Genomic DNA, 18,325 nt, shown 5'->3' with positions numbered 1-18,325 from the left:
AAATGCAGGTTTGCAGAGCTTATAGAGACCCAAGAAGGCTGCAGCTGCTGCCAACAAAGTACTGAATTAAAGGTTTCTGAGATTTAAGACAAATATTTCTGACTACATATGCTGATTTGGTCATTATGAGTCAAACAGTGTAAATTGATAGGAAAAAAATGCGAATTTTATTCTTTTAAAATTAAATTTACAACACGGAAAAGTGCAGAAAAAGTCAATGAGTTGGAATATTTTCCAAAGCAAACTGAAAGTCAGTCATTCTGTTGTTGATGTAACTGGCAGCAGACAGGCAGCACTGGAGCTCGTATTCATTTCATGTCTTTCAGGTTATTCAAACACACTTTTAACTCGATCTTGACTAACTCCAGGTTTACGGTTGAATAGTCTTTTTTGTGAGTGAAATGACCTGGAAGTGTCTGAAGTGGCAGCCATGATAAAAGCTGGTCGAATTCGATAGACGCCAAGGAAACGGTGCTTTAATGCTTCCTTTCTCATCTCCTTAAGCGAAGGACACACTGGGTCATTCTATACCAAAAGAAAGGAGACAATGATATCTCACAGATCCATATGGCAGCCGCCTTTAAAGAGACGCACCTTCGTTGGCAGATCAATATCAACAACAAAAACTTGATGCTTTTGCTTGTGGATTCTTTTACCTTCTTCTATGTCTACACCTTTCCTTGACCTCTTGATGTTTGCCATCGACGTCAAGAAAGTGTAGATGTTTTTCTTGACTCTCTGACCACAACCCAGGGGGAGTATCAGGGTCTTTAGCTGCTAAAACACTTATAAATATTCATTGGCTGGTTGCCAACTTAGCCTGCCATTTGGTGTTCGGCAGGGTGCACGCATTCAGACTATCAGAGCGTCTTCTCCGGTAACATCTGCCCGCAGCATCTGGAAAAAGGGCGCAGTGGGACCGAATCAAACAATGAATTCGAGCCAGACGGGCAAAACGAGCCAAAGCGGGCTTTAAAGTTTCACAGAGCTGAGGGGACTTAACGGGGTCAATGAATCATTCTCTGTGTTGTCACTGTGAGCAAAACCTTTCATATTGCACACCATCATCTGACCCATCGTTTAGTCTCTGATATCTACGAGTGCAACTTTAAATTAAATCCGCTGAGTATTTACACTGTCTTGTTTAAAAGAGCCTAAAAGCATTTTATGTTTTGGGGCGTTTTTTGTGCAACTAAAAGGTCTGCAAACTTACAAAGCACAAAGCCGACACCAAAGGATTATCTCTCACAGAAAACACTGCTCCCTACCTGCCTCAACACCTTGCTGCATTTGCGTAACGTCTGCCAAGGCAGCTAGTTTGGCACGCCGTCAAACAAAGAGCTTTCTTACCGAGCGCCACTGTTTGCTTACAAGAGCTGCTTCTGCTGTCGCCGTCTCTCCGCATGCAATCGCAGACGTTGGGTTAACCGACGTTACCTCACGGGAGCAAAAACAGCGCGTCAAGGGGGAGAAAAGACGCTGCAGTAATGCATAGTGTGAGAAAAGAACCCATAATTAAAATAAAGCACCCATAAACAAATACACATTTTTTTCTCTTTGCATAGCAGGTTTGTGATCTCATACACATGCTACTGCAAAAGGTTCTTCACCTCACCAGGAAGAAAGAGACGTACCGTAAATTCTGAACTATTGGGCGCACCTGAATATAAGCCGCATCCACTGGCTTTAAAAAGAAAACTAATTTTGTACATATATAGGCTGCACTTGTCTATAAGCCCCAGGTGTCCACAAATACGTACCATGAATGCTTTTTTCCTGTAACACAGCTGGATAAGAAAATAAAAACTACAGCAGCCTACCAGGAAAAGTCATTGATCGCTATCTTCATCTTCCTCCTGCCGCTAAAACCACTTCAAGTCTTCAGTGTCGGAACCGAACAGCCTCAGAATTACTCCGTCACACACTTCCTCTCTTTCATCGTCGCTCTCAACGTCACTTTGGTCTCGAGGCAAATTCTCAAAAATCGTAAAAATCCATAAATTAGCCGTATCGTTACTTAAGCCGCTGTGCTCAAAGCGTGTGGAAAAAGTAGCAGCTTATAGTCCAGAATTTACGGTAACTCCCATTTTGGGGAAAAACTGTGCACCATATAGTCTTATATCCACAAAAACTCAAATGGTTAAGGAATTTAAAAAAGAAGAGGAAGAGGAGGTAAGCTGTTGCTGCAGGACAATGCATCCGTCCACACAGCCAGCGTGGAAGAAGCAGCCAAATGTGGCTTTGAACTGTTGCCTAGTGCATTTCACTCTCCCAACCTGCATCGTCTGACTTATTTTTGTTTCCTGCATGCTGCTGAGGAGTATCTGGAGGCTCACGTCTTCCACAAAGAGACCAGAGGGTGAAACCTGAACATCGGTAGACCGTGTTGAAAAATAAGAACCAACACGGGGATGTTTTTGGGTGAGAACTTCCCTGAAGCGCCCTCCCACGTGTGACATTTGACCAGGAAATGAAACAGCACAGACTGAGGAAATTTTCAGTCGGATTTTTATATATCAATATATAGAGATATTCAAAAGTAATCCATTACAGAAAATCAAAAAAGTGGAACCAGTTTGGTCTTAATACAGTTCATCGTTGCATGTACAGTAGTTGGCTGATCCCTGTCTGATTCATGAAAGAGCAAAATGAAAAAAAAAGTAAACAAAAAGGCACAAATAAACAAAATCATCTCATTAACACCGAGGCGGGGAAACAAAGGTGTGGGTGTCTTGTTTTTTGGGGGGGGTGGTCCATGTATTATGTGAAAGAAAGAAGGGGGTCGCGCACAGAAAGGATGCTAAATGATGCACAGCAAGAAACAACACAAACCACTTTGGTGGATAATTTCTTACAATCAGGGAATGCAGTGCTCTCCTTTGTACAAATAAATTAATATACCTGTCCACACTTTATCTAAAATCTTATGTACAGCTCGTCTTTTACATAATTATATAATACATTATCAAAACCTTTATGAAAACATATTTACAAACCAATGAATCAAAAAGCACCCTCAGAGCTTTTCCAGTGTCACACACACACACACACACACACACACACAAACACACGCTTACGTACCCGCGTTTCCACACAACTCGTCCATGCAGTACACAATACAGAAGGCATTCTAAGAGGGTTGTGCAACAAAGAGCATACAAAACAGTTCAAATATGGCTGTGGGATGAACATTAGCACACATGCATATTAATGAACACACACTCACACACACACACACACCTTTAAGGATAAACGATGGGGCTTAAACCAGCATGAAACGTGTTCACTGACGGGATCACATGACGGATCTTTTCTCGCCGCCGACTGTTCCCTCCCATGTGGCGACCGACCCAAACTGTCTGCTCGCGTATCGGGGCATCTCGGGAGGAGGACGGCAGGAATCCAGTGTGTGTGTGCGCGTGCAACGTGTGTGTGTGTGAGTGTGTGTGTGTGTGTGTGTCTCATGCCTGCAACAATGAATGGCTGCATTGTCAGTCGGCGAGCGATTATGCATGCTGTTTGTGTTTTCGGTAGGTCTCCGTCCTCTGGAGAACAGCGGGGCATGTTTTTTTGCCCCCTCCTACCCCTCTTGTGTATTCGTGTGTGCATTTGTCACAGTCAGAAGCAGGTGATCAAATGAAATTATAAACACTCTGGAGTTTTGTCAACCTCATGAAAGCGGCAGCCTATTGCTTTTCTCGAACCATTTAACTTCCAACGAGCCCGCCTCTCTTTAACCTCACATCCTGTCTGACTAAACGCTGTACGACTCCAATTTTTTCTCTTTGCTGCACTTTCCTAAAAACTCAGAAGGTCGAACAACAACCGCAACCTGAAAGACTCGCCTCTGAATCAGAGAGAAAGCTCGATATGAAATAAAAAATAAACAAATTATGTTGGCTGCACACTCCGGTAATGACATTTGTGATTGATTCTAACATGAATCTGTACAGATTGTCCCATCAACGCACGGGGCTGTCCCACTTCCAGGGCTCCTCCCCAGAGCTCCGCGGCCCACCAGGAATAACAGAAAAACCCTAAATTAACACATCAAGGACGAAGCACAATCTCTCACTAGCCCCATCACAAAATATAAGACACACAGCACACACCTCACTCCGTTATCAACGCAAAAGACTCGTAAGAGGAACCGGTCCAACTCCATCGTCCAGCTTAGGTGAAGGTCAGGAGCACATTAGCACACGTTAATAATTCTGTAAGTATTTCTCAGTGTTTACCGGAGATAAAAAATCGATCCATCTCCAGCACAGAAAAAGGTATGAAACAGTTTTTTTTGTTGTATTTTTTTGTTTTAAGAATTGCTGTTGTTCAAATGGAAACTGGCATAGGACATGGCTGTGAATGGCTGCATGTAACACTCGGTGATATGTCGTTCGTCCCTTCAGAACACTCGGTCCAAAAAGTCACCTCTGACCTCGCTGTGTGTGCGTTGTGCCTGAGCGGCCATCTTCTCCGGAGGAAGTCGCCCCCCCCTTGTCGGGTCACTTGGCGGTGGAGAGCATCGGCTGCTCCGTGTACCAGTGAGTCCCCGGGTCCGGCATGCTGCCCCCGAGCGGCAGGGCGATGAACTGCGGGCAGGTGCCGCCCCCGGCCCCGACCACCCCCATGCCCACGCCCTGCGGGTACGGGTGGTGGTGGGCGTGGTGGCCCATGGCGTCGGTCCGCCCGATGTGGATCTCGTCCTCCTCGCCCTCGCCGGTGGTTTTGCGGTAGACGGGGTTGTCGAAGTTCATGCTCTTGGTGGAGTTGCGCCGCCAGTTGCGCCACACCAGGTAGACTCCGGCGCAGACCAGGCCGAACACCACTGTGGCAACGATAGGAACTGCATGCGTTTAACACACAGCGGCGGGGGGGAACATGGGGAAGGTAGGGGGGGAGGGGGTAGCGTTAACGAGGCAGAACGAGTCCATGGCAATGAGATGACAGGCACAGAGAGGAGCAACAGGCATGCAGAGGACAGAGAGGGCAGGGGGTGGAGGGGAGGCAGCGATACAGAGGTTGTGTGTGGGTCAGAGTTGGGTCATTACACCAACCAGCTGTAGATCAGCTGCACACAGAACCGGGTTAGGAAACACTATCCTGAACTACCACTTTATCACACCGGCTCTTGGCAACTCATCTCAGCAAATCTGGCCTTGAACAATCATTTGCAATCTCATTTTTGCTTCATCAAATTACAACAAAAAGCCTCTCCTGGCATCTTTTCTCTGTTTACTGCATGTTCACCTGATTAAGAATATAATGAAAACAGGCCACCTGAACTAATTGGCTGACTCACGGCGGCAGGGATCATTCGCTTCGGTTTTATCTTTTGGTATTTGTTTCACTGCAGCCTTTTGTATTTTTCATAACCAGCGGGTGTCGAAGCAGAACAGCGGCTGGTTCGCTCAAAAGAAAATATTCTTTAGTTAACTTTACTCAACCGCTCTTCAAAGGGAGATTTTCTTTTTCTTTTTCTAGCCTTTTGAAAATCAGAAACTCACTCAGTAGTGCACCGCACGGATTAAACTTTGGGTTTATCTGGTCTAATAAGACCGCTACACAAGGTTCCACTAACTAGCCAACTACACCCAGGAGCAAGTGAGCAGCACCTGGAATACCAAACAGCTCGTCATTACCACATTACATCCAGGGTTAGATTCAAAAAGAGATCTGTTCTATCACATATACTCGTATTTCCCAGTGGGTGAAGCATGGGCGCTCTCAGAGTTTGGCCTTAATTAGCAGCTCTGTCCTCCTGGTTATTGAATTTGGGTGATTTTACGCTCTGGCAACCCCCGCAACTGAGATAATGTTGTATTTGCTAAACACCTTATTCTTCGTCCTAAAAGCTTTTTCTCGTTTTACAATAAAAGTGAGAACAAACACAGTGAATCAAGCTGTTAAATAAGGGTCATTTTTCATTGTCATTCTTAAAATAGCGGCTCAACACTGAAACAAAAGGAAGAACAAAGCTGCTTCTACATGCGTCATCAACTACAAAAAAAAAAGCAATTTTACAGTATTTTTCTGTTTTCGTTTACAAATTTCCCCCCCACACTTTTGAAATATGTAAAACTATGAAAAAATAAAGAAAAAAATACGTGAATATAGATGTCAAACAGAAGATAATGTCAAAAAACCTCAATAACGATTAACTTTCTATCATCTAAAAGTGGCTTCTTTAAGAGATGACACTGTCAAATCCAAGTCTAACACTGTAAATATATTTCAAAAATTAGACAGGATTAAAAAAACAAGTATCGGTTCTGTAATTTTTCATAGATTTCTTTGATAAATTAGAAATATCTTATATAATTTCACAAATTTTCACAAAAAAAAAGCTGAATAAATGTGTTTTGATTAGTATATATTATCTATAAGGATTATTGTCTCTCAAAATATAGTTTTTAATTCATATAAATCATTCACCATTACATCTCTCTCTCTAGATATGAAGGTAAATGTATGTATAGATAATAGATAAATATCTATAAACGGGTGATTTATTGTTTTTACATGTGTAAGTATCCTTTACTAACATTAGAAAACCAAAAAATGCACAACATCATGGAAAATTAAGGCTAGAAAATAGTGTATCTTTATGAATTTGGCCTCCCAGCTACCACAATACTGCTGCTACTACTTATTTTTACAGCGTAGCCAACATGCTGACTTTCTTCCTGGAGAATTTAGCCTCAGCCTATTAGGACGACATCTTGTACATCTATAATATGTGAACGCGCTGAATTATTTCCGCGTTTCAGCCAAATTCGTGGAGATAATGTTCGCTTAATTAGCTAGGTAGCTTCAGCTACAATAAAACCTGGCAGAAACACTTTGTCTTGCTGTGTACCTGCCAAAAATGGTAGAAAATGAGAAGCTGATTTTGTTTACTTTTGTCTGAAATCAAGGAGGTTAATAATGAAACTAAACAGACTGTGGGGCTGTAAATCTGCCACCACGGTGACGACTGTAAGCATGAAAAGATTGACCTTTTTTTCTTTTCTTCCTGATTTACATGAACCAATCGATCTTACTGCACTAAGGCAGGCTAACTACGCACAAAAGGTCTGCTGACAAGGAGTTCTTGCTGTAGCAGAACCCAACACAACAACGTCGTGTGAAGTGAACAATGCAGCGTGGCAGCGATGTCAGACGCACACAAAATGACTCCTGAGAAACCGACGCCAGGTGGACCTGCGGGCGAGGCTTCTCTCATCCTGTCACAGCAGGCTCGGTGGGAATGGACCACGAACAGATACGCTGCCCTGCAGACCGTCATTGTGGACAGACAAATACAGACAAGGAAGCTGCAGGAAGCTTACCGATGGGGATGACCACTCCTAGAACGGCCACCGTCAGGTTCTCTCCCAGGAGGAAGTGCTCGCCTCCGGCTGAGGAGAGAGAGAGAGAGAAAGTCAAGAAACGAGTGAGAAAGTGAGAAAAAGAAAAAAAAAGTGAGGAAAAGGGTGAAAGATAAGCAGGGCAGTCAGGAAAGGGTGAGTGGAGGAGAGGGGAGATAAAACAGAGAGGCGGCGTGATCATGCGTGCACGGCCGTGAGTGTTTTGCAAAGAGACGCGGTGAGAAAGAGGAAGAAGGTGAAATTGAAAGTGGGAGGGAAAGATGATGGTATTTGCCACAATCTGACCTTCACGGCACCCCTGACCTTCTGCACTCCATCTACCCAGGCTCCATTAGGCTCCAATGTCACGTCTACGCTCATTTGCATACAACATACTAACACGCTTATCTATGCGATTGCGCAGCACTCCGACGCACTCCTGCCCACACACAGCACAATTTATGGAGGGAATGACGACACCTTCAAGGTGACGGGGGACCATCCATCTCTCCTATTAAAGTCGGTTGACTGTGGTTGTTGGGGCTTGTAGATACCTCACTTTAATGTCATCATTACGGCGAGGGTGAGGTTGTTAGCTACATTATGAGTGCGAGCGGAACCATAGGATGGTGGTACTTGGCAGGAGATGAGGCCTCTCAGGTGAAAGTGGCGCTTTATCAGAGCAATGCTGATTTCTCACTAACATCCAGTCGGGCCACTCTGCCCTTTCCAAAACCACGCAGAGGACTTATGGCAGATTTAAATAACGCAGGGTTGGAGCTATTCAAGTGATATGTGTTGAAACCTGAATGTAGGACTTTGACTACAACACACATACCAGTTCCTCAGAGCTCTAAATGACAGTATTTCCATCACTGTTACAGCCTATTTTTAACTCATAACCGACTTACAGTGTTGTGAGACGCTGCTGTCCCCGGCAGGTGTGGTGGAGATGACCATAGCCGTGGCCGTGGAGTGGGAGCCCAGCGCCTTGGACTCCTGTGAGGACAGAGGCTTGAGTGTGCTGAGGGGGGTGAGGGGCTCGGGGGATCCGGAGGGAGCCGTGGTCAAGTGGGGGATGGCATCCGCCTGCGACACTCCCACCGAGGGGAGAGGGAAGTCTCCAGCGACGGTCGCTCTGGTGCCTGGTGTGAATCCGGTGGGAGGTGAGGATGTCGCCGCCATGTCGTTTCTTGGTGCTCCTGCGAGGAAAGTTAGAGCAGATAGTAAGCTCAAGAAACTGAGTTATTGTGAAAGTGTGGTTTCAAACCACTATATATGTATACTTGTGACGCACGATATTAAAACTTCTGGCTGATACAGATATTAAGATTTCTGATATCACGATAACCGATACCACCGATGTCGATATTCAATTTTTGTTCACACCGAAAAATTAGTATAAGTAAACACTGTGAGAAAACTATTCAAAAGAAGCCCAGATTAGACCACACAGTCTTCTCTATTACAAAAGTAAAACATATTTTAACATATTTAAGTCCAGGATTATTTAAGTAAAAACATCTGTGAAATAGCAGCCATATCAAACGTAGAGACGAAGGTGACAATCATTGGTTTTTCACATCAGCTAAATGTGTTCATCAGACCGATACCGATATATGGGAAAAACACTATCGGCCGATACCGATGTGGTCGCCGATATATCGTGCTTCCCAAATGTATACCTTACTTTATTTTAGCCTAAGATAAGGATCGAGCCCACAGATATCTGTAACCGATTAGTAACGGGATACCCGATTCTTTGATTACATCTGTTGTCACAAGACGTTCAACTTAAGTTTAAAATGCTGACTGTGTTTACCCCAGCTTCATCTAACACTCGCCCCGAAGTCATAGACGTCTTTATCACGGTGCCGCTTTACTAGCTAAACTCCCGCTACGCTTTCTGCTTCCCAGCACGGAAATGCACGCCTCCTTGGGTCGCTACAGTCAGAGGATCCCCCTGGTGGTACAACCAGGTACTACAATAAATCTACAATACTTGAACAGTTTACTATTTAGGAAGATTGTTTTGGGTGTTGGCAGATGCAACATACTAAAGGATTAGGTTCGAATCAAAAGCACAAAAATAAACTTGAGCGGGACATTGCTGCTATGTATAGGACATATAATATATATGCATATAGTATAAGAACATATTTTTACTTGCTGGCTTTTTCGGTTTAGATCTAATTTCAATTAGGTGTAAAGTACTAATGAGAACTCGTGTAATTTATCATGCGCAGATTCTGATTACATTTGCTTTAACAGTTTTATTTTTTCTGCTTTTTAATTGACTTAATTTATTTTATTTGACGGTTATTGAGGATCACTTCAGTCAACGTATTGTTAAATATGACTAAAGTAATCGTCCAAGTTAAATTCTATAAAATAAAATTAAAAAATATCAGTTATTCGTAGTTACAGTACAAAAATAATAAAGAATCTGTGGGCTTGTGTGGGTGTGAGTTAATCCCAGCTGACTGGAAGAGAGCCGGCGTCCCACAGCTGCCATCACTTTATGATTTAAATGCAACACAAGTAAAGAAATTTGTCGTGTGTACATAATTAGAAGCTCGGAGAAATAAATTCCCAGGGCCTTTACGTATATGTGATTCTACTGCAACTGCACAGTTAATGTACAAAATGGAATCTGCTGTTCCATTCATAATAAAACATACTAAAACATCATTGAGTTAAGAAAAAAATCAACATTTACCACTTATATGACCGTCACATAATTTGTTTCCTTTACTGGCTGCAGAACATACTTTATAAAGCTCCTTTTATTCAAAACACTTGCGTTTAATTGCATATACAGACTAATACGCAGCTTATTTAAGCCATGTGATGCATTACAAGCTATACGGAGCTGCACATCTGTACCACCGCGTTGTGTTGTTTGGCGTTACCGTGGTGCATGTTTCTGTATCCGCTCTTTGCATGTGTTGCTTAGCAACTATCGTTCTTAGTTACAGTTTCATTTACCACGTTGGAGGAAAGAGCGTGTTTAATAATTCATTATTAATTATTACCCACAACAAATGAAATATTTATTTGTTGATTTATTGTGTGCAGTCTTTCACCTTTGCAGCAAAAACACAGTAACTTTAGAACAGCAGCCGTTTAGGGCAACAACCAACAACGACAACAAATGTTTTTATTATTTTAAACTCCTCTTCCTCATTAAATGTGAATAATATGCTCATGTTTGGTAATAATTCACCAAAGAAGACAAATAACATCACCAAGTCATACATTTTTAAGCATGATTTTCCAAAATAACCCTGAATCTAGTATTTTTCATTAATTTGTATTAATCCTTTCTTGATTTTGCATTTTCTTTCTTTTATTTCATTGGTTTTACTGTAAACCGTCCAGCAGCAGCAGCCTCGCTTATGTGAAGCAGAATCTGATTATCCACACAGTAAGCACCGAGCCCGACAAATCCCTCGAGGAGTTATTGATCATTAAATGCTCTCGATTACAGCTCATTATCGGCCTCACCTGGCACGCAGCCCCTCATATCAGGCCCCAGGTCCTGTCCGTCGGGGCAGGCGCAGGTGTATTTGGGCGAGTGTTCGGTGATCTGTGGAGCCTTAAGACACAAGTACTCACAACCTCCATTGGCCACGCTGCCCAGATTACAGCTGTCAGGGCCTGGAGAGAAAAGACGGAGCCTCTGAGAATCACATAGTTATGGTTTTATAAACAAGATTATCATTCATTCAATGTAAGGAGACAGCGCAGAGCCACTGAGACACAGAAGTAGTTGCCGTTCTTTATGGTTCCCCACTGTGAGCGCAGCCGAATTCCCTTTAAACAAAGCTCATTACTTTGTGTAAGCAAAGAATACTAAGAATAAAACCTGGCAACATGCAGAAACTTGCGGTAAATATTAAGCAGTTTCTGTGCTGCTCTGCCAGGTACAACTCCAACCGAGTTCATCCCAAAGTCTTGCTTCCCAACAAAGCAGGAGTGACGAGGAAGATCAAATTGGAAAGACAGTGATGAAATAGAGTGAAAGATAAAATATAAATAAGCATGGAATATGCATTGGATGGCAGGAATGAAAACAGACAGCGACAGATATAGAAACCGACACACAAGAAAGGAAACACATGATTAACTGTTCAAAACCGGATTGTCCCGTCACAGAGAACTGGGTTGGGAGGCAGGTCTTTGACAGATGTGTGAATGTACCGCTGCTCCCGGTGCTTTGATCACTCCGGCGCAGTCGCAAGCCTCGCCATCATTTATTCATGTTGACACGGACACGCTGAAGAAACTTGGTCACAGAGGTGCAACTCAGTTCACACGATCTCAGCGACGGGAGGAAGCCAGTGTTACAGACACATGCCGAGTCGAACGTTATCTGGAAACTCACCTTGCGGCTGTCGGAGCTGGTGGAAGACGACGATGTCATGGGGGTCGTTGAGGTTCTCGGCCAGAGCATGGACGTCCTGACCGGTCAGCCTGTTGGCCATGAAGACTGCCGCCCTGTCTCTGTCTGTCCAGTAGATACGATCCTGAGACCAAGGAGGGAAACATCAGAACATGAGTCAAGCGTGGAGCGAGCCCGGGTTGAGTGGGGCTTGAACCCAACAGCACATATTGGCAGCTCCAGTGGTATGAAGGACACAATAGTAATACGAAGTGTGTCGGAAAAGTTTCAGGACTGGTGTCACAAAAGATAGATTTCAAATCCAAACTACAAACTAATCCCCCTGGAGTCTCACACTTCCCCAGCCTTCTCTGCCACGCTGCCATGCACTCCTGGAAGGATTCTTCGTCATCACAGCCATCTTGATGTCGTCCACGTCTTCTAAACGGGTCCCCTTGATGACCCCCTTGAGCTTGGAGAAGAGGAAACAATCCCACAGAGCCAGGTGGGGTGAGTAGGGAGGTTGCTCCAGCACAGAGATGTTCTTCTCAGCCAGGAGCTGTGGGATGCTCAGGGCGTTGTGAGCAGGTTGTCATGGTGAAGCAGCCACGACTGGTCCTGCCACAACTCTGCCTCTTCTCTGAACGAAGCAAACGCCGCAGGATCTCTGTGTAGACGTGCTGGTTGATCATCTGAAGGGGAAAACTGGTAGTTTGGGTTTGAAATATATCTTTTATGACACCAGTCCTGGAACGTTTCTGACACACCTCGTATTTCTAACCTTGTAACTTGTAGAAATTTGATTATTTTTTCAACTTTGGTGATGACAACAATGGCGATGATGTACTTAGCATGTGTTCACCTGGACTTATTTTTAGCCATGCTAGTGACGTAGCTGAAGGATGGTGACGTGAGCTGTCTGTTATCCCAAATATGTCAACATTAAATTAGGCACAGAAATTTAAACAAAGACTTACATTGTTTATCTGGTTTGTGCAGATGACAGCTAACCGTTGACCTTCCTTCTCTCTAGCATCAGGTTTTCACTCAGAAATATCTTGACATACAGCTGATAGACTCACATAAACCTTTCATTCATTGACATTTATGATTTCCACTTTGGTTATCCGCTGACTTTTTCTCGAGCGTCTCCTTGACATTTGTGGTTTTGATCACAGACTGCGTGTAAAAGCCGGATGTATCCTCCGTGACGTCACCTATTGGTTTGAGGACGGTTGTTTTGAAGCCTTGAGGCTGGCATTTGGACGTGGCCATCTTGGTCTTTGGAAACTCATAACTAGGACTCACAACGTGGACATAACAAGATCTGAATGAGGACTTGAGGACAGCGGCGACTTGTCAATCACAAGACAAGAACGCCGTAAAACATATCCTACTTTGTCATCTATTATTCTCTAACTGGCTCCATAATTTACTAAATGAACATCATGTTGTATTGAAGGAGACTTTGCACTTCTGGTTAAGACCATAAACTGATTTGGAAAATGTTTACTGAGCTAATAACTCAAGTGAGAAGTAGAGTCATTTACGTATAGACTTCTACAGAGTTGCAACCAGAGGAGTCGCCCTCTACTGGCTGTTTGGCAAACTGCAGGTTTCAATATGTGGGGCGTAGTAAACGTTGTCAAACCCCCTTTGCGTGAGTAAATAATGTACTTAAATTAAACTTCTTTTACTGTTAAAAAGAAACTGCGAGTGACAGAAAATGGGTGAATGAAACAGATGAGCAACTGAATTACAGCATGTGTTTAGACGACTGAAAAGAAACAAAGGGATAGAACGGAGGAGAAAGCAGAGCCGAGCCGAGAGGAAAGGCTGAATGTTGTCAATACTTGGCTGGGATTCAAGTCTAATTTATTTCCAGGGAGCGAAATAAAGAGATAAATAGGATCCAGAAGAGAAACATGAACTTAGAAATATTTGTTGACACACAAGTCGTTTTTTTTTTTTGCTGACGAGAAAGCGAGTTAATTTGGTTTTTAATTCAAATATCATGAGAGGATGAATGCATCAAGTAAATAAGAGGCTTTTATTCAATTGGAGCAGCAGTGCAATAGGAAAGAGCAGGAGCGATGCCTATTTATAGAAGAAGATGTAATCTATTATTTGATTTTCTTATTTCTGAAGGTTTCAGGCGTCTGGCATCATCTCAGTTTATCGCAGCATTAGGCCTTAAATGATTCAAACATCTTATTTGGGTCAAAATATGGCAGCTCAGAGGAAATTTTAATGCTTGGTGTTTATTAATTGATTTTTTGTTTCCTTACTCCCTTCAACAGTTTAAAAAAAAAAAAGGCAGTTTTAGACAGGAATTGACTTTTTCTTTCTTTCTTTTTTTCCCCCTCCACAGTTGCCTTAGAAACTAGTCTAATCTCCAGCAAGCGCCAGGACAATAAGCCTCGCCTCACGCATGTGTGTGTGTGTGTTTGTGTTGAGTCAGTCACTGAGTCAGAAAGAGATGGTAATGTGATGCACAAGACAACAAGCCCCACTCAATAACACTGGCGCTGGTGTATGTCCAACATGCTGAACGAGAAGGTCACCTTGTAGTCACAACAGGACAGAGATCAGAGAAGTCCCGGATCGATTATGTATTACACCAGAGGGCATTTATCCTCATCTCTGAGTTACACTACAGCGCTGGCTCAGGGTGGACCAACAGAGAACAGGAGAACATCTTCAGGGTTGGGCTTTGAGCCGCTATGTTGGAGTTTTCATTTTTAAATGCTGAAACAGTGAGACAATGGAAAGGGGTTTTGTAAAGTTTATGTGTATATCATGGCAGTCTAGAGCTTCTAATGACTCCTTTAACTCTTAATTTTCAGGGATGGAGTCATTGAAACCCATGCATCTCTTTCACAAAAGAACAATTATGCATTTTGGTTGTTTCTTAGATTTATTACAAGTCTTCAAGAAATGTGATGAAATCTGCTGCGTCAAAAATATACATACAGTAATGCTAGTATTTGATTAAATGGTCCTTGGCCATTTTCACCGCAGTTATTTGCTTTTGATAGCCATCCACAAGCTACTGAGTTCTTGACAGAAATCTTCAGTTAAACTAAGTTGGCTAAACCCTAAATCTAGCCTGATTTAGTCATTTCTTTACCACTTTTGTGATGTGTGTTTGGGGTCTTTGTCGTGTTGGAACACCTACGCCTACTTGCCAAGACTTAAAAACTTATTTTTAGACACGATAGATAATTTGGCTTGCTTTAAAAGTTATTTACTCATTTTTAGTCCTTGATTTTACAGTACAATCTTAAATTGAACATTAAAAATCTTATAAAATGTACTTGTTGCATGGACAGATATTTCATTAGTTTGAAGTCATTTTCTTCTCAAATTTAGTGTTTACATCTTCTATTTGGGCTCCCCTTTTTTGCAGTGTTACTAAGAGTCAACGTTTTGGCTGATAATTTAAGTTTTTTTCTCAAGAAAGTGGAGGTAATCCTCCTTCTTTATTTTTCCATTTACTTACCAGCCCCAGAGCATGATACTGCCACAGCCATGCTTGATGGCAGGTTTGGTGTTCTTAGACTTAAAGGCCTCACCTTCTCTCCTTTAAACATATTTGTTGTCATTTCATCTCAATTTTTGGTCCATCACACTCTACTTTTAAGCTACTTGTTTTACTATTTTATGCACTATGCATTTTATTTTACTCCAATTCTAAACTCAGTCATTTCACATAATGTGCTTCCAAGTGCATTTTGCCAATAACACTTGTATTTGAGTAAAATACGTAGTTAATTCAAGCAATTCCAGCTCTGCTTTTTACATTGTTCGATGATAAATGTAGAGCTGCGACACCTTTGCACTGTTTCAACCTTTTTCTGGCTCAAAAGACCACTTGGAACAATTCACATATACAATTCAAATTCAAGTGGGTATTTTCAAAAATCCATGCTTGTAAATCTGAACTCTCTACCTCTGGTCCCACTGAGAACATTTTCCCCTGAGAGAAATCCCACTGAGGAGTAGGCCACTAGGGTGATTGTAAACTGGCTGGCCCCAAAGCTGCAGTAGTGACAACAACTGGGATACCAGAGTTTGCAAGCAGAGGCAGGCTTTCACACAGCGACGAACATGCTCATTTTCAAAACCACACGGCAGCAGATTTGCAGGACTGTTTGGCACCGAACCAGATTTAGGTTCTCTGAAGGGCCTGACATAACACACACACACACACACACACACACACACACACTGGAAAGCTGGCTGATGACCAAAAGCATAAGTGTATGTGTTGCTTTAGACTGCTCTCCAGTCCCTATAGCTGTTTCTGTTTAGTATGCTCAGCCAGTCGGTCCCTCAAGGGAAAACAAACAGAGCATACATAAGGACATCCACCAACTGAGCGTGCAATAAATTGAATTCAACAGTCATTACGTTCAAACTCCCAGTCAGTCTGCAGGGCCCTGAGAGGCTAATGAGAGAGATGTAGATATGATGAGATGTGGGAGGCGGGATGAAACCATAGACGGCTGTCCCAAAATCCCTGAAAATCGATCGCCGAGTGTCACAATATGTGAGACTGAGATAAATCTGTGAAGCCACACAAAGAACACAACAAACCTCAAAGACAGCCAGAGCGTAGGGGTGTCCCAGTCTCTCGGCGGACGACATGTGGGTCCGGCGGTGAGCCCCGTTCAGATCCACGCTGGCTATGAGGTGCAGCTTCGAATCCACCCAGTACAGGCGCCTGTTGGCCACATCTGAGGATGCACACATGTAGACAGGACTTTCTCAAGTCGAGCAGACATTGATTGTCTTCGCGGTAAGCACTCCTGCACTCTGACCAGCAAATCCCTTTAGGTGATATTGATTGCTTTTTAAAATGTCAGATTCTCACCATCACACCGCTGCAAGTTTTACTGCGTCGATCTATAACTTCTGAAACGCTTCAAATATCATCTCAAAGCAACCGTGATGATTTTGTTAAACTCTTTCTTGCCACTACCATTAAACAGTTCCCACGCTATTTCTATTACTTTTGACCTTTACCTGCAACGTGCTCATTGAGTGCATTAGCTCCCTTTCAAGGACCGTGATTTAAACACATTTATATCCAACAAATGCCATGTAAAGTGCACCATAAAGCACCGTGTAATATAAAAATACACTCACCTAGCACATCTGTGAAATCCAATGCAATCAATACAAAAGCTGTGAAGTCTTATTTACAAAACCTCTACATGTTTAATCTCATTTATGTTCCAGTGTACTGTGACACTGCATTACATTTGAAATTGTCTCTTGCAGAGCTGTTGCATTGTCTCAGATGTCCCTTGTTTGCCTAATGAAGTGTCCAGTGAGTGCATTTACGACGTCGGGCTTTCCTCTCACCTAGAGTGATGCCGTTGGGCCATTCAATGTTATCAGCCACCAGCACCTGTCGGTCCACTCCATTCATACCGGCCTTCTCTATCTTGGCTCGTGTGCCCCAGTCTGACCAGTACATGAAGCTGGAACAAAGACGGTGTTGTGTTATTATGCAGTTGGAGCTTTAACAAAAAACACATATAAACAATACCATCATCGGCATACAAGTGTTGCACTCAATTGTATTTGTACTGTGCCCATTTCAAGACATTTGCACAGTAATGTCACGACTGTACTTTATTGCTTTATAGAGAGAAACAGGCTGCTTTAAATAAATCTCCTTCATCTTTCTACTTTGGTGATTGCAGCCCCAAACCCAACAGGATGCCACCATTTTGAAAAAAACACGGTGAGAATTTTGGCGATTTTCGGTCATTTTCGGCCATTTTCAAAATCTGTCTCCTACAGCCGAGGTCGTACACACCTGAAATTTGGCCAGCACAAACTACAGAAGGTGGTGATTAAAAGTTATTAAAACAGTCTGTAAAAGTGTGACGGCATGGAAATGACGGCCAACGGAATTTGGCCAAAACGTCATAAAACGCCATAAAACGAGACATGCTGTGTAACTGGCCTGTGCGTGCCACGATCGATCGGCCTCAAAATTTACACGCGTGCTCCCAGTGTCAGCCAGAGTGCGTTTCCACCACGTACGCCGCCGTGGCTCGCCACTAAACAGGAAGTGGCTTGTAAGTAGGCCGCACGTGCTCCGATCTGCCCGAAACTTGACACGCTGGACCTGAGCGCGTTTCTACTCAATCCCAACGTGCACGAAGGCCGACAATCGTACGACAAGGACCCGACCATCGCTGCTTGGATCTTACTTTTGTGGATTCTATTAACTTGAAATGGTATTTTGTCCCTTTAAACTACTTTTACAATTTTGGCGAATGCATTTAACATCCACGAACAAAAGGACAATAACTTCTAACAACTTGTTTTACTGTACACTAAATTATATAATTCATCCCACACCCACCCAATCGGTCGAGGCAGATGGCCGTCCCTCCCTGAGCCTGATTCTGTAGGAGGTTTTTTTTCCACCGCGGGGGTTTTCGGTTCCTTCCCACTGTTTGCGGACTGCAGAAGCTAATAGGAAATCCAAATGTTTTGGATTGTTGGGTGTTTCTGAGATGACTTGTTGTTGTAAATATGCGCTATACAAATAAAACTGAATTGAAAATTGAAA

At 43.0% G+C, this 18,325-nt stretch overlaps 1 protein-coding gene across 1 annotated transcript in view; it reads right to left on the bottom strand.

The window, feature by feature from the left end:
* Positions 1–4,502: 4,502 nt before the first annotated feature.
* The window catches only part of LOC103364249 (low-density lipoprotein receptor-related protein 8), a 105,383-nt gene continuing 91,560 nt past the window's right edge, over positions 4,503–18,325 (bottom strand). Inside the window, exons 12-18 of the mRNA XM_008291344.1 lie at positions 17,101–17,219; positions 16,330–16,469; positions 11,734–11,875; positions 10,854–11,006; positions 8,258–8,548; positions 7,329–7,397; positions 4,503–4,825 (exon numbers count right to left, since the gene is read on the bottom strand). Coding sequence (XP_008289566.1) covers positions 4,503–4,825; positions 7,329–7,397; positions 8,258–8,548; positions 10,854–11,006; positions 11,734–11,875; positions 16,330–16,469; positions 17,101–17,219 — 1,237 coding nt within the window. The remainder of the gene's footprint in view (positions 4,826–7,328; positions 7,398–8,257; positions 8,549–10,853; positions 11,007–11,733; positions 11,876–16,329; positions 16,470–17,100; positions 17,220–18,325) is intronic.

Source organism: Stegastes partitus, unplaced genomic scaffold (genome assembly GCF_000690725.1).
Source record: "Stegastes partitus isolate 25-593 unplaced genomic scaffold, Stegastes_partitus-1.0.2 Scaffold0, whole genome shotgun sequence".
NCBI classification, from domain to species: domain Eukaryota; kingdom Metazoa; phylum Chordata; class Actinopteri; family Pomacentridae; genus Stegastes; species Stegastes partitus.
Note: the sequence above shows the minus strand (reverse complement) of the source record. Positions and strands in the feature narration are given on the sequence as shown.